The sequence below is a fragment of the Dicentrarchus labrax genome, unplaced genomic scaffold, assembly GCF_905237075.1.
Source record: "Dicentrarchus labrax unplaced genomic scaffold, dlabrax2021, whole genome shotgun sequence".
NCBI classification, from domain to species: Eukaryota; Metazoa; Chordata; class Actinopteri; family Moronidae; genus Dicentrarchus; species Dicentrarchus labrax.
Genome location: NW_026136707.1, coordinates 14358301 through 14374942, shown reverse-complemented (window position 1 = coordinate 14374942; position 16642 = coordinate 14358301). Strand labels below are relative to the sequence as shown.

General features: G+C 41.9%; 1 protein-coding gene across 2 annotated transcripts in view; it reads left to right on the top strand.

The window, feature by feature from the left end:
* Nucleotides 1–16642, top strand: part of nphs1 (NPHS1 adhesion molecule, nephrin) — a 52749-nt gene that overhangs the window by 8996 nt on the left and 27111 nt on the right. For both annotated transcript variants that reach the window (XM_051405522.1, XM_051405521.1), the window contains exons 2-5: nucleotides 4296–4425; nucleotides 7148–7241; nucleotides 10353–10547; nucleotides 13884–14006. In XM_051405522.1, coding sequence (XP_051261482.1) covers nucleotides 7178–7241; nucleotides 10353–10547; nucleotides 13884–14006 — 382 coding nt within the window. In that variant the 5' untranslated portion in view covers nucleotides 4296–4425; nucleotides 7148–7177. The remainder of the gene's footprint in view (nucleotides 1–4295; nucleotides 4426–7147; nucleotides 7242–10352; nucleotides 10548–13883; nucleotides 14007–16642) is intronic.

Here is a 16642-nt window from a genome sequence, read left to right as displayed (position 1 = left end):
ATTCAATATTGTTTCTTTCCATGCCTTGTTTTTGCCCTCATTTTTAGCTCGCCCAGATTTAGCTCAGTTTCATCCTCTAATCCTTCTGTTTTGTTAGTGACACTGGGAGAACAGCCTGGGCTGTGTGGCTCAGCCCGCCTGTCAAAGCCTATACCATCTCTCGCCAGGATCAGGTTATTGCCTGAGCTCTGTGTATCTTTATATTGAATTGCTTGTGATAGGAGGCTCTGGTGTGTGTGTGTGTGTGTGTGTGTGTGTCTCTGTGTGTGTGTGTGTGTGTGTGTGTGTGTGTGTGTGTGTGTGTGTGTGTGTGTGTGTGTGTGTGTGTGTGTGTGTGTGTGTGTGTTTATCTGTGCGTCCCTCCATATGTTTGTGCCTATATTTATTGTACATGGATGAGGTGGCTCTGAATAAGTGAATGGGACACACAAGAGTGGCTACAACAATTGTCTTTTCTGACCTCAAATCTCAATATTGTCCCCTCATGTCTCCTCCTTCCCTTCCAACCCGCTGCCATGTTCTCCGCTCTGCTCTCCATTCGTCCATCACCACAGTGGGGTGATAGATGGGGCAGTGGAGACGGCGAACGTTAAAGTTTGTGGGCCGTGGACGGACAGCTCGGCATGAATATCAGTGGCACAGAGTAAGCGCTGGGAATTGGATGAGCGGGAGCGAGGGAGGTGTCAGCACTTTCCCTCCCATGCATTTTCACTCAGCCGGATTGAGTCTTATTATCTGACCCTGCTCCTCTTCCCTCGGTGACCTAATAATATTGTTTCAGCGATCCTGTCCACCGTCTGACCCCATGACTTCACACAGGAATCCGCTAGATGAAGGGTTCCACTTTCCCAAAGAGGCCTGGTTCTGTTTTAGCTTTTGCCTCTTTCTTGTCCATAGTGTGTTCATGTGCACTAGCAGCAGCTTAGTGATGTTCATTTCTACTGTTTATCTTTATGTTACTGCAATTCAATTAGCATCATACAGCCATCAGTTATATCCCTGTATCTAATGCTGTTTATTACTCTGATGGAGAGTTTATCTAATACAGACCATCTCACACACGCTCAATAAGCCTCCTCATGTTGTACTTTACCTAAACAAAGATCTGTATAAAACCTAATCAACAGAATCTCATTTGATTGGTCGGCAGTGTTTGTTTGTTATTAATAGCGGAATGAATCAAAGTCGCAATATCAGTGAATTAACATGGTTATGTAGGAGCTTGTTAGGCAGCTGAGGTAAATGGGGGAGATTTGGGAAATAATCCTTCCCCAATCTGGACACCACAGCTGGTTGTCTCAAGCCTCTCCATCCATCGTGACACATACATACATACACACACTCACATTTGCACACACACGCCCAGCTCCGAACTCCATGTTGCTGCCAAAATGCACAGGGACACAGGGATGGGGATTGAGGGGGAACGGCAAAGAGTGTGTCGGTGTGTTTAATTGGGTTTTTCCAAATCCGTCTTAACCCTGATATATGTCCTTCCACATGCTCCGGCGTCACTTGGTCTACAGGTCACCCAAAGCACAGCAACTTGAGAATCCCTTCTTGCAAAATTGCCAGCAAGTGGGACAAGGTTCACGTCCCTATTCACACTTCATCACAATAACAGACTTTTGAAGAAAGTGCCGCTGAAGGGGATTAAGCAGCTATCTATGCTGTCAGACTTGTGAAGGTCCTCTTATCTCTGTTTGCTACTGTTATTTTAGTGATGCCTGTAATTGTCATTTCTGGTTTCTGGTGATGCATACTCCCAGTCTGCAGCTGCCTGTTAAATCGCCTTCTCCTGTGGTCAACTGGGCGCCAGATTGGCCAGGAAAAAAAAAAAAAAACATGTTGACCTTGTCTACAGATTTAGAACACAGAAGCATCACTGATATGGCAGCTGTACTGTGGCAGGCAACAGAAGCCAGGGCTCCAATCAGATCATCAGGTCAGATGGCTGTAGTTAATGCCGAGGCTCATAGTGTGGATGTAATACGCTCCAGCTCAATGCGCAAAGACAATTTTGCAGGCCTTTGTCAGAGCCCTCAGAAGTCTTGAAAGGTTGCTAAGGCTCCTTTTCATTAAATTAACCACCTCCTAAGAGCTGTGGGTACTGAACTAGTTAAATCCTCCTCTTGGTGAGGATTGCACATTGGGTGTTGAAGATCTCTGCCTGTCTAAACCGCTTGCTGCTGACTCCAAGCTGTCATATTCATTCTGTAATTAAGCTTTTTTTCTCCTTTATTTTGACATGTGACAGAATCTGAGCTGCCGCATTGCTAATGGCGATCCAAATGATTCGAGCACGCCCCCTACCCTACGCACCTTCCACACAAATACTGTACAAATACACCCACAGACATGCACAGCAACTCAAACACACACAAAAATATCCCATGCACTCTCATGCCTACACCACTTTTCTGAATCAATCTCCTGGACATGACCCTATCTTCCACATATTGTGTTGCTTTCCACCGTTGTGCTTATTGCTTTCTCTGATTAATCTTCCTCTTTGCTTTCCCTGCTGCACTGGTCTGAGTCAGTAGACTTCCTGTTGGTTTTCAAAACAACTCTTCATGTCAGCCTTCCTTCCTCCCATCTCCCCCCTTCCCCTGATCCTCCCTCGTCTTCTATTCATCACTCCACAGCCCATTTTACAGTATCTTTCTGTCTCCTTCCTCCATCCGTTTCTCTCGCTCCATTACCTTACCCGTTCGTGTCCCCTTCATCTCACCCTCTGCCTGTCCAACCTCCTGACATGAATTCTTTTTACCCTCTTACTGTATTTCCCTCCTCTTCCCTGCATTTCTCCCCTCGCCATTCATCTTCAGGTCCTCTGTCCATCTCCCTCCCTCCCTCACTACCCCTCTGTCAGGCCCCAGCTCTCTCTCCCTCCTCTTCCTTCGTCTGGCAGTGGAGCGGCTCCACTCTTGCTGACAGTGCTGTTTGTATGAACTGAGTGCTGAGCTTCACAGCCCCCTCGCCTCCCATTGCCCCCCCCCCCCACCGCTGCCTCTCCTCCTTATCCTCCACCCTCCCTCCCTCCTTCCTTTCCTTCTGCCTACCACCTACATACCCCTCCAGGCGGGGGAATTAACCTTCCAGCCCTGGGCTGCTGGGCTTAATGACTGTCTGTGGGGCCGACCACACAACCCAGATGCTAACATCTGGGCCACACACACCCACTCACACCACCTAAACACATACACAAAGACATACGCACACAACACACACAACTATACCGGACACTGGCACATCATTGGGTTACAGTCCTTGAATTTGTGCCACGGGCTTGCGTCATTATCATTCTTTCTTTATTGCCTGCTGCACAATGTGGGAGTTTCTTTGCACTATTCTCAAAGACAGTTGTCAATCTATCATTGCTGCATGGCTGACCCATGGAACAACAGATGCAGCACAATAGCAGCTTTTGTGTTTATACTGAGCAAATAGCTTGTACATATAGTCAACACAGAGCCACAGCACAAGTGTGGACTATCAGCAGATCAAATGAAAAATACATGCACATGGAAAATAAACATGACCTTTAAGTTGTCTTGCTAGAAGAGCTTTCAGTATGTTCCACTGAGCAAAGGGTGGTATTCTCCAGCCACCATTCAGTTGGAAGTATATAATTGACAAAAAGGAGGGGGGGTTAATATTCAGGGAAAAAAATAAATCAAACATTCCACTGTTGAAAGTGAATTCTTTGGCCTGTCTCTGTCTCCATCTCAGCAGCGGAGCAGATCACCCCAGGAGTATTCAGTATAGGAAATACAGTTATGTGGATGCTCTCTATTCCATTCATTATGTATGAGCGTAAATGTTACAAACTAGCAGCTGTGAAGACGTCCATGTTGCATCTGTATCTTCGAGGGCTGCGCTGCTCCTTCCATCCCAGCACAATGAAACTCTAAATAATGGGATCAATGAATACTGAATACCAGAAAGGCAGTATAGAAAGAAGCTGCATGCATGTTCCTCTGCTCTTATTACTGACTCACTGCAACTTTATTAAGCTTTTATTGTTTATTAATTCAGTCCTGCTGAAACAAGAGGTCCAAGAACATTTTAAATTGGCATTTTGTTACTGTCTAGCCTTAAGAGTATAAAAGTATTCACTGAATCATTGGGGCAGCCATGACATAATTATTGTGTTTTTGACATTTATTTTCCTGTGCAGGTGACCCCTTGTAACCATAGCCACCAACACTTTTTATATACACACCTTCCTTCATTCTTAAGTCTTCACTGCTGCCTCTCCCCCTCTCTTTATCTGTTTGCTTCTGTCTTAGACTAAGGAGTGAGAGAAGGGGGAGTCCCATTGGCATTCTTTAACATCTCCGTTGCTCACTGGTGTTCAGAGAGCCATCTGTAGATCAGGAAGACAAAAAGACGCTCCTGAGCCTTGGCGTCACTCAACAGGTAAGCACAGCTCTCTTTCTCTCATGCAAATCCACACACCTATTCAAAGATTCCAGGCTTTTTTTTTTTTTTTTTTTTTTTAAGAAGGAGGTACCCCCCTCTCTGTGTGTCTGTCTGCCTGCCTCACACTCTTTCTCTTTGTGCACCCTAGGCAGGCAGATGTGCTTGAGTTGGTGGAGGTTGAAAGCAGGTTTTGCATCTCTGTCTCTCAACTTTTTCCTGAGGAGAGCAGGTGTGTCAATGTGTGTAGCAAAATCGGAGTAATCCAATAAACTTGAACACTTTGAGCTCAAGGGAGCAGAATCGAAGTGCACAAACACTGAACTTAGGTTGCTTTGAGTGCCTTGTATTTTGTGCTGGACATGTACGTTGTCAAGCTGATGAACTGCTGGACCAAACTGTTACTGTATGATTAAGCCTCTTAACGTCTGTTCTGTCAGTGTTTTGCGCATCCAGCCGGATCTTAATCATGTTTTAATTCACAATCAGTGATACAGATGCGATAAGATTTAGTTGATAATCTAATCTGCATCTTTTTAGAAACCTTCTCTATCAGCAGTTCAGTGTTAAATGGCTCACAATGGAGCTTCTATAAGCTACAGTAATTGGACCCCACAGGCAACTGGTGAGATTGGTAAGAAGTTAGGCTAGTATTAAGATGTAGGACCACATCTGAATTGGTTGGCTGCACGGAGGTTGAAACTTCATTTTCTGCACATTGACTGATTTCATGGGGTTTCACGTTAAATTGGTCTAGGATTGAGTGTATTGAGTCGTTTGATGATGTTATGAAAGACGCCATTAAAAATCTACCTGTAGGGGTCACGCTGAATGGTTCAGCTGCCTCTAATGCCCTTGCAGGGAGAGTGGCAGCCTTGTCTCTGAGAGCGAATCAAATTTCAAATCAAACTTTCTAATTTGCATTTGTAAGAAGCTGGTGAAGAACAAGGTCAGAAAAACCTGTGGCAATACGTGCTGCTGTAGTAAAATATGGGTCTTTTCTGTATTTGAAGACAAATTAAATTGCCATCAGTATAATTTGTTATATTTTAAGCAACTGTTGAATGACAGATCACAGTTATTCCCCAAGCGTCATATCTCATACAAACAAAATAAACATGTATCAGCAAATCAACATTCTTGGGACTGGCTGTATTTGTAACACAAATAAGGCGGTTGTTTGGCTAGGTAATGGGAATGTGGGGAGGTCAGGCAGGCTGTTTTCCCAGTGAAAATGGAGACTTATGAGGCGAGCAACAACCTTTTCTATGCTGGCCAAACCTCTTCCTCTCAGGGAATACCTTCTGTTTGTGCTCTAAATCGCAAAGGTAAGGATTCAATTCTGGCTTTTTTTCATTGTAGTGTAGACAAATGAAAGAAACCCAGTACTTCTTACTTGGAGATGGATAATAAATTCGAAACCACATGAGAAAAAATGCCAACATTAGGCAGGAAATAATGACTGTGTTTGTGTTTACCTACATGAGTTATTAATAGAGAGAGAGATAAAGAGAAGATGGGCACTTTTAACCTCAGAAAATAATTTCTGTTCATTGAAGAAGGAAGTAATTGCCCTTGTGTGTTCAAAGAGTATACTGGGGGCTCTGAAATACACAAATGTTTTGAGAGCGAAAAAAAAATAATTGAGTGTGAGTTAATTCTTATCAAAGCCTGTTGGAGTGCAACTAATCGACTGAGGGGAGATGCGTCAAAGAGCTGTTGCCTTCAATTCATTTTGTCTATTCAGATGAGAAAATATTTAGTTTTCAATTAAGTAAATCACTATTATTTGTTCCACTCCTGCAGCAGATAAATTGAAGTGATTACAAACTGACTTAAAATCCACAGAGGGCTCTTACAGGTCAAATAAGGGAGAGTATTGGATGCAACGGGCACAGGCCCATTGCACGGCCTGCAAATTTAATTCAAAACTGTGTCTGGGATCCATTCACAACAAGAGCATGTCATGATCCTGACAGTGAATACCGCTTTTATACTGTGCCCATGGGAAATTACCTGCAAAATACAAATACACAGTTGACAGAAAATTTGACATGAATTTCTTGAAAGGGCCATGCCAGTATTGATTGAATGTTTTAACTTATTTACTGAACAAGTCATCCTGCCTATAAACAACAAAAATATGAGCATTTTTCTGGGTTGGCAAATGGTACCTTAACATTACAGTCTGTAACCATATGAATCTATCACACCAACCCGTACAATACACAGCCGGTCCAATGCGATGCTGACACGGTAATAAATAGGCTATGCAACATCCAGTTAGACTTTCAAAATAGTGATTACTGAGATGTATTTTTAGGTGACAGTCACAGTTTGGTGAGGTATAGGTACTGAAACTACTTTAGGAAAAAAAATCGCGTTTTAAAACAATCTACCTTGACTATAGGTTTCACGTGAATCTTGAGTGAAAGTCCTGTGTTTGCCATCCATCCACCCACACAACAGGTCTTGTTCTGGTGACTAGTAAATAGTATTGAAAACACAGGTTAAGAAAGCCAAACCTTGAAAATAAACGAGAAACTTAAACATGAAAAAAAAACCATTTAATTCGATAGCTTCTTAAAGGCTCCTACAGTGCTGGGCAAATACAAATGGCTCTCAAATCATACGCCTACTACAGTATATTCACACTGTGGGGGAGTTTATGTTTTTGTCTATTTCATGAAGGTTTTTTCTTTTCTTTTCATGGCTGTTCCAGGATTGTCGAAGGTCAGGTGTCAGTGGTGAAATGGACTTCTTGTCAGCATGGATTGTGTCTCCTTCAGCTCTACCCTTTCTCTGTCTCATCTGGGGTAAGAGAATCAAATGTCACCATGCAGCTATCATTACAGTAACTGTGGCCTTTTCAAGTCCCATTCATGTTCAGACCATTCAGTTGAGCAGTGGGAACACTGACTTTATTGAATCCTTAATTAAATGAAGCCACACAGCTTTACAGTGATGACAATTCACTGTAAATATAAAACAGTTTAACTAACCATAATCTCATACTTATCTCTCGATGTTAATGAAGATCTTGTTTAATATACTGTACCAGGTTCACTGGCCCTACTCTGGCATTTGTCTATGTTTCTCCTTTCCCTTTTTTTGTTTTTTTTGTTGCATCGGAGCAAATCACAAATCAGCTAGCAAATCAAGGTGGCGAACAGGTCCATTAATATTATAGTAACCTTTTGTTATTTCTTAGTCAAATAGGAAACCTGCAGCTGCATATTTTCCCTCTCTTTGTGCTGGGGGACCATCTTCCCTATGAACAAGTCCTCAGATGGAAAGGACAAATTTTTTAACCAATTTATTCATGGTAACAGGGGAACTCAGTCAAAGGGTATTAGTGTTTTATGCAGATAGCTTAATCCTAATGTTGCCCAACCTGTAGAAAGGCAGATGTGATCATATCGACTTTTCTACCAGGGTTGTTATTTAGCTCAAGGTAAAACTCTCCAGTGTGAGTGGCATGGTGCTATGCATGTTATCCTTGACAGTTCTATACACTTTGTATGTCCCTCCTATTTTCACCTATGGCATTGAGTTGTCTATATTGAAAATAAATAGCGCCAACATAATTTCACTTCTGCTACTGGGTAATATGTGCACAGTATTTCCTCACTAGTTTCCATGGTGATTATTACAATGACTTTTAGTTCATGGTGCTTACTAAACATAACCCTTGTAAAGTAAGTAAGTAAAAGTAATTTGACAATGTAGTGGACAACATGACATTAATCATGTATAATGCTATGACAGCAAAAGAATTTAGCTTTACAGACAAATCAAAACCTTTAGAAAATACTGGTATATGAGGTGCATGCTGTACCTAGAAAAGTTAAAAGGGAATGTAGAAACAAGGTTTGAGAAGCATACTTATATAACTGGATACATCCACTCTTGAATAAGAAATGGAAATCAATATTTTACAGCAGAAATTTTTGACAGCTTATAGCAGGAAAGTACAGGTGTAATTAATAACTTGAATTAATGACGGCTGCATTTTATTTATGTGTTGCAATTCCAGCACACCCAATGTGCATGCTTGCTTACTGGTATGGCTTACTGTGGCACTGAAATGGAATTGAGCAGTCATTAATATTATTACTTATTATTACAACTGTGTGATGACAAGTCAACATGTGTATCATTAAAATAGGCTTCCCCCTTCCTCTTAAAGCTGTACTAATTTAATATTGTTATATCAACAATGGGTCGAAGAGAGAAGAGAGTGGTGGAATGGGACCAAAAGAAGGACACAATAAACACTTTTTTTGGTGAGGTATTACCTTAAAAACCATTACATTGTAGAGTAACAGTAGCACAAACAGTCTTTAAGTCAATTAACAGACTCAGTAATACTAGTTATACAGCAATATCGAAAGCCTGTTATAATTAGCATTATGCTACTACCTAAGTGAGGCAAAATCCAGTAAGAGCTCAAGTTATTGCCTATAAGTTTATCATTAAAGAGGAAGATTGTGTTGTTTCTTCATTAAAAAAAAGAATGTTTTGCCTTTTTTTTCACCTTCATTTAAGTTTCACCAAGAGAAGGCCTCTCTTTTGCAGGAATGCCCTGATCACATTCGCACAGTTACACACATTCACACCTGGAAGCTGTCCAGTACAACCACAGTCTGATCTACTGGCCACTGAGCAGCTCCACTGGAGCAGCTGGGGTTTAGGGCCCCCGCTCAAGGGCACCTCAGTGGTGGTAATGCTTTTTCTCTTTCGCCACCCAGATTTAGCCTGTCAGTCCCGGGGATTGAACCTTCCGGTCACAAGCTCGCTTCTCTAACCTTTAGGTCACCACTGCCCAAAAGTTACATACACTCACCTCAGGACATAAAAACTGAGTCTTATCACTACATTTTGATATTGTATTTAGTATTTCTATCATACGGCATAACTATTTCCACAGCCACAGTAGATCACTGTTGAGTATTCATTTATGTTAACCGTATGCAAATGTGCTACTGTGTTTGGTTGTTTGTATGCATCCTCTGTAATGGCCAATCTTGCCCTTCATATTTGACGTGAGGTGACTGGTTCAGCCTTGATCTGAGAGCTCTGCCTCTCACTCATGTTGTCAGACGCAACAGAGCATGCACTTCACAAACAACTTGGTCATTGCTTCAATGAAGGTCAAGATTCAAACAGCCTAGCAGAATCAGGCTGGCTTCTCTGTGGGGCATTGTTTAAACGAGATTCATGCTTAGATATTAGGCATTAATTGGAGTATGCAGTTGCGTTTGAACTTGAACTGAATTTATTCATAAACCTCTATGTATAAAAATAATATAATTGTAGCCCCAGTGTTAGAGGCTCATGGGTGGTCTGTGTTAAGGTTACCTTCCTAACTCAAGTGCACTGCACCACAGAATGTCACCTAAGAGCCTGGTTGAAGGATGGCCAACCCCACCTATGACAAACAAGGGGGATTAAAGTGATAATCATTACTCTTCCCAGGAGGAATTAGCTGGTGGGACATCGACATTGAAGAAAAACCGCAGGTGAACGAGGTCTCTGATACCCCATGCTTTTTTCTTCCTCCCAATACCCTATCTGCATGACCAGGGGGGGATTTAATTCGCAGTAATTACTTTATTGACTCATTTTCAGGGCCGTATCAGTGCAGTTTCCCATCAATAAAACATATGCCAGGATGAATAATGTGGCCAGACACAATGGGGTGCCTTCTCAGACAAAAGACCACAAGACTGCATCCCTGTGGTGTATGTTTATGTCATGCTCCCTCTATTCCTTTTATTTCCTCCATAACACTCCTCAGACATACTTAGCCCTTGTTCTTCTCCACCTCTTTACATTAAATGCCACCCCATCTATTCCCTGCTCCACAATTCCACTCCAAACTCCTTTCCACATTACCTTTCTTCCTTCCCATTTTATGTCTCTAGGCATGCAGGCCCAGCAGGCCTTCAGGTCTGAGCCCAGGAATCTCACTGTGCGGATGGGAGCCACAGCTGTGTTGAGGTGTGAGGTGCTGCGGGCCTCAGGGACTGTGCAGTGGGTGAAAGACGGCCTCCTCCTGGGACTTCAGAGAAGCCTGCCAGGCTTTCCACGCTACAGCATGATTGGAAACCCCAAGAGAGGTAGACAGGGATACTCACGGTATAAGGTTTATGGCCTATTTGGCTTTGCTGGACCTATCCGAGCTAAATAAATGAACTTGTTTGATACAAGAATCACTAAAATGACACCAGATTGTCATTGTCATAAATTGCCCACTGTATGGTTGGATGTGGCTTGCAGTTTATGGGTTTGACAAAGAATAAAAAATCTCAGCGAAATGATGAACTCATAATATCTAGTTGAGTGGAATAAGATAAAATAACACTGGCCATATTACAGATAAGCCACTGTGTAGGCTTGAACATGATGTCAAATGCGGAAAGGTTAAATTAAACTATGATGTACCTGGAACAATAATATGCTGTTGGTATTATATTTATCCTGTATATTCCTTTATTTTTTTGTGACATATGATTTTAATTATGGAGTGATGTTGTCAGCTCAGGAAGCATCCATCAGTACAGCTTGATGTTGGCTAGTCTAAAAGTAAATGAGATGATGTTGTTGCTATGGCTTCAAAGTGCTGTAATAAAGCAACACAGACATTACGGGAACCTTATGGCACACTAGCTCTCCATACAGTGAGCATCTGGGACTGAGGAGGTGATGTGATTGTCAACAGCCTCTCACACATCCCCCTCTCACTGTCACTCACATGTAAAGAAAAAAAAAAGAAATTAAAGCAACAGTGTCAGCAAATCAGTGAAATGTGGCAGGGAATAAAGTGTGTTGCAGAATCTGCACCACAGTCTATAAAAAGTAATAGCCAATTAGAAGGCAATCCCTAGTAAGAGAAGAGCATCTGTTCCTGATCAGCCCGCAACTAGACAAGCCGCACTTCACTGTTGCACAATGTGGGAGACCGGCAGCGACACAAAAACACTGAGAGAAGCATAGATGCCCATGCTACCATTGTCCATGCTTATTAACGCCCAGAGTGTACATGAAAACAAGTGTATAAAACACTGAAATATTGTTTGTCAGCTGATTAGTTGAGTAAATTACAGTAAGCATTGCAGCAGGTACATCAACATCAACTAAATAAGAATATATACACATGAACATAAGGAAAACACACACACAAGCTGTCAAACACTCAAACATACACTCATGAATAAAATACCCATCAGCGCAGGTACACTTTACCAGGAAAAGAAACTGCAGACTGCAGGCTGATGTATGCAATCACTTTACACTGCACAGAAAGAGCAAAAGCATTTAAGATGACACTTGACTGCACTTGATACTCCACCAGTTTTCACTGATTGTTCTCATCAGTGATGTTTATTGACGCTTAAAAAAGCCTGAAATCACACATTTCCCCTCACCAAAGAGGCCAGAGTTGATTTCAACATGTACTTACAGTAGATGTAGCACCCTTGGTTTCCACAAGCTGAAGCAATAATGTGAATGTGTAAGGGCATGAGCCTAGATCTAGGATTACATGCATTTGTGTGTAACAAAGTGTATTGTAAAGACAAACACACAGAAGATCAGATAAAACAGCTTGTTCAAAAGCACCAAAGCATTCAGTGAGAATTTATTGTCAATCATTGGTCCACAAGGTGTGATTTAATTGTCTTACATGACATGTAGCCAGTCAATAAGGCTAAATTTAATTATGAATTATTTTCATATATTATTCTTATCATATTCTTATTCTTATATCAAACATTTATAAATTTGTATACCATAGTCACACATGAATATTAATTTGCTGTTTATGGCATGTCAGCGACTCTGGAATTTCTTTGCAAATGAAGTTGTTGTCAGGTTTAATGAATCTTGTAGGCCTTGGAAAATTGCACAAGTATTATTTACCCTTAAGTACTGAACTGAGCCAGAAAAAGAAATGATAAAGACCTTTCAGCTTATTCACATCTGTCACAACGTGTGAATGCTTTTACTCTTGTTTTAGAAATAATGACGCCTTTGTAGTACATTCTTTATATTGAATCAGTTTGTACCCTGTATATTAGAAAACCACACACACACACAAACACACAACTATATAAAGACTTTGTGAAAGGGTGAATGGTCCTGTAAACTGTTTCAAATTGTGGAATAGTTTCGGAAACATGCTGCCTATTCGAGTAACTATGTTGCTTATACTCGGCTGACTGAATAATCCAAAAAGATTGTCTGAGTCAAGATCAACAATTGACACTAGTTAGTTTTCTCCTTCCCTTTCCCTTTGCATTGGGACTGACGTTTCTCAAATGTGTAACAATTTGTGTTTCCAGCTTTAGGACCAATACACAAATGCAGATTTGCAGAGGGGAGAATATACTATAATATGCTCTGCAAGCATAATGACTATATAGATATATACTGTATCCTAAAATTGTGAAGGCCCTTGCTGAAATAAATACAGAGTAATGGGCAAATAAGCAAATAGTGTTGCAACCATCCACCATATCCCCAGCCATAAATACACACTCTCTGCAACTTCATTGCTCTATATTTGAGTAATTTCAGGAAACAGGAATATGATTAATAACTTTAATGTCTCTCTCTCTCTGCACTCAATGATAACTTAGATGTGAAAATTGCTTCTGGTTGGTGTTAATTATCTTGCCAGCTTACTTGACACATGCATTTTTAGGCCTGGGTGGTTGTCAGACCAAGATACTATTTTCCACATGTTAGTAGGCTGTGAGCCAGAGAATCAGGAGCTGGAAAAACTAACACTGAGCATCATCTAATCCCCACAGGTTATGGCAATGCATCAAACAAATCAAGCCCTGTTGGCATGCCAGACTATCAGAAGAGAGACACAGAGAGAAGGACTCTGTCTGGCATCAATTAATAGACAGTTTATTCAGTCGGCGTTGAGATTCTGGCATTGGATTTCATTTACCATACTGGAAATTCATTCTGAAACAAAATGCCTCTGCTATGAGGATAGACAACCACTTGCATGTCAATGGAAGTGCCTGCAGCAGGAGGTTCTCAGCAAGTGAGATGTTTCCATTTTACAGAAATACGAAAATAGTCTATTTATGATCAAATCAAATCCCCAAACGTCAGTAGTAGAGTATATTACCGTATTGAATTGAAATGCCAGACTGTCATTGTACAAATTGCTTTTATTGTTAATTTTCCCATTTCCCAAGTTGAAAATTGCCTATAATTCAGACACTCTGAAATCAACACAGAAGAAATAGGGCCTGCAGGAGGTACTTATCAATATACATGCCAGAATTCTAAACAGCGAGGGTTATATTCAGCGGGGTGTGAACAAGAAAACTAAATGAAACCTCCTCTTTGTAATTATTTACATGTATTTAGTGAGCACATCCTTATCACAACATAATGTGTCACAAAAATAATTAATCTCTCCCTCTATATTCCAGGGCAGTATCATCTTCAGATTCAAAAGGCCCAACTGGAGGATGATGCCCCCTATGAATGTCAAGCGGGCCAGTCTGAGAGCAGTCAAGCAATCATTTCCAGTACAGCCTGGGTCAATGTGCTAAGTGAGTAGAACCATGTAGTCTGTGAACAGAGCAAATGTTGGAGACTGTTTTTTTTTTTGTAACAAAACGATGTAATGAGACACAGTGAACATCCTCAGTACTCCGGTAACATACGCAACCTCTTGACCAGTAATCAGCATATAAAGAGCTGTTAAATATTCATTTCTATTGATAAAGAGCTTTAATTTGCTTAACATAAGACAGTTGCGTTAAGCAGTGCACACTTGAATTTAGGGACTAAATTTAAAGTGTCCTACAGTAGAACTCAGCAGTCTCCGTCAAGCGCAAATCATATTTCAAACATGTATGAACTATGAAGAAATTCAAAATAGCTCAAACTTTTCGGACAGTATTTATTCCTTTAACAAGCACTATGTCATCCTTGCATGTTCCGGTAGGTCTATGACTTTAACCAGCAGCTGCACAATATAAAGTATCAGTAGAGCCTGGATTCCCTGGCAGCCTCAGGGTGATCCATGTCTCTCCCTTGCACAGGAATAAATTATAACAGAAGTGACTGAAAAGTTCCTACACAGACATAGGCCCGAATAGATGTAATTATGCGATTACATTAGACCACCTGTTGTCACTCTATAACAACCGGTATCTCTCTCTCCCTTTCCCTCTTGCTTGTGGGAGCAAGCCCATATGTGGCAAGGAAAGGACTCTAAAAGAACCTTTCTTCTCCGGGCGCAGTTCATTTACTTACACCCCCCTCCCCATTCTCTCCGTTGCACAATTTCTCCCTCTCTCCCTCGCTTTCAGGCTTTCTCTTTGGTGACCATGGAGAGGGGTGGGGGGTGGGTTGCCGGGGCGATTCTAGCGGCCTCACTCTCCTCTCTGGGAAGAAAGCAGGTTTTTCTGACATCAATGGGTCGGTGGGAGGGATGGCGGGTGGTGTGGGATAGGAAGAGGCAGACGTCTCCTTTGAATGGCTACGTTCTATTCTACACTGCAGCAGTCCCATGTCCTACAGCAGGCCTACACCTGCAGCCGCAGCAGGCTTGACTCCCACATTTATTACCTCCGAGAAGGCTATTGCATGTGCGCCCACATGCACAAAGTCAACACAATTGCTTTTGGCTTTGTCGAAAAGGTCAAATTGTGTGGGAATTCGTGTTGTGTTTGTGTTGCATCAGGGATTGCTGGTAGTTGTATTTACCATGACTGAAACCTACTGCTGCCCTGTGTTCCTCAGACATCAGCAGATCTGAATCCTTTTCACACATCTCAGCTGGTGTTTTTGTTCTGTGTCTTGGGAACACTCTCCAGCTGTTGACTGTTTGAGATGGACATTTGCAGCTGTACTGTTGCAAAGGGCAAAGAGTGAAGCAACTGACTTAAAAAGCACTCTGCAGCCTTGGTCCTAAAGGGTCATTTGTTCCACCCCACCAACTCAGCTGATTCAAAATACGTGACTAATCTGGGGCTTTATAATGAGCTGATGAATTCAATCTCCTGTTAGTGCCGAACTGGGACTGGAAACTGTGCATCCTCTTGAAGAGCACTGTCTCTGATGAGTTCCCCACAGACTTCTCCATCACTGAACTACAGCTCCCAAGGCCCCACACCCCTGGCCAGCCAACCATGGCCATATCCCATCAAGCCCTGCATCAAATCAAAACACTATAAACTCTTTATGAGGAGATACAGTGGGGGAGAGGGGAGGAATGTGAAAACAAAACAGAGATTGCTGGTCAAATAATTGGATTCTTGGGTCAGAGGGAGTGCTATCATGACTGGCTAATTCAAGATGGATCACCACAGGCAGTGAATAGCGGGGATGGAGGCAAAAATGTCAATAAGCCCCATCCATGGGCTTACAAAGAGATGTTTTCAAGACATTTCCATTGGTGCAACATAACTCCTGTGTGTTTTTGCCTTCCTGCGGAGCTTAGATAGGGGATTACTGCAATAGGCAGATCAAGTGGCAGTGAGTAATCCATGACAATAACAACCTCTACCCCCTTCACGGAAACCCCCTCCTCTACTAAAACTTACCCCGTACTGTGCCCGTCACATACCTGACACATCCTGTGTCTCGGTTTATACCATTAGCCTTAGCATTTAATCCTATTAATGAACAACTCTCTCCCTCACCCCGTTGCATGGCTGTACAGATGCCTCCTGCAAATGTTCAAAACAGTTATTTGATGTGTTCTGGTTTTAGACTGTGTTACTCATTCAGTTGCCATAGTTGGGTCTTACAGAGATATGTGTGTGTGTGTGTGTGTGTGTGTGTGTGTGTGTGTGTGTGTGTATGTGTGAGTGAGTGTGCCCATGTGTGTAAGCTTATTATCAGTGTTGGTTGGAGGTTAGAGGACATTTTAGGAACCAGGGCTATGGTGAGGTTTTTGCGGTAGCTAATGAGTTTAGCACTTGAAGAGTATATAATGAGCCTTCATTTTCTGATTCCCTGTTATGAATAATGGAACAACTTATAAATGGGGGCACAAGCAACGTAGAACATGGTGACTTTATTCATCTTCGTTCACGAAAAGTTCTGACAGTTGCCCAAGATATAACCCCATCAGAGGACAGTGTGTTATACACTGGTGTTGGACGGTGTGCATATCACAGTGCCAGACTCATGTTACAGTGTCAGGGTCTTTCCAATTGGCTGCTAAATAATAAGA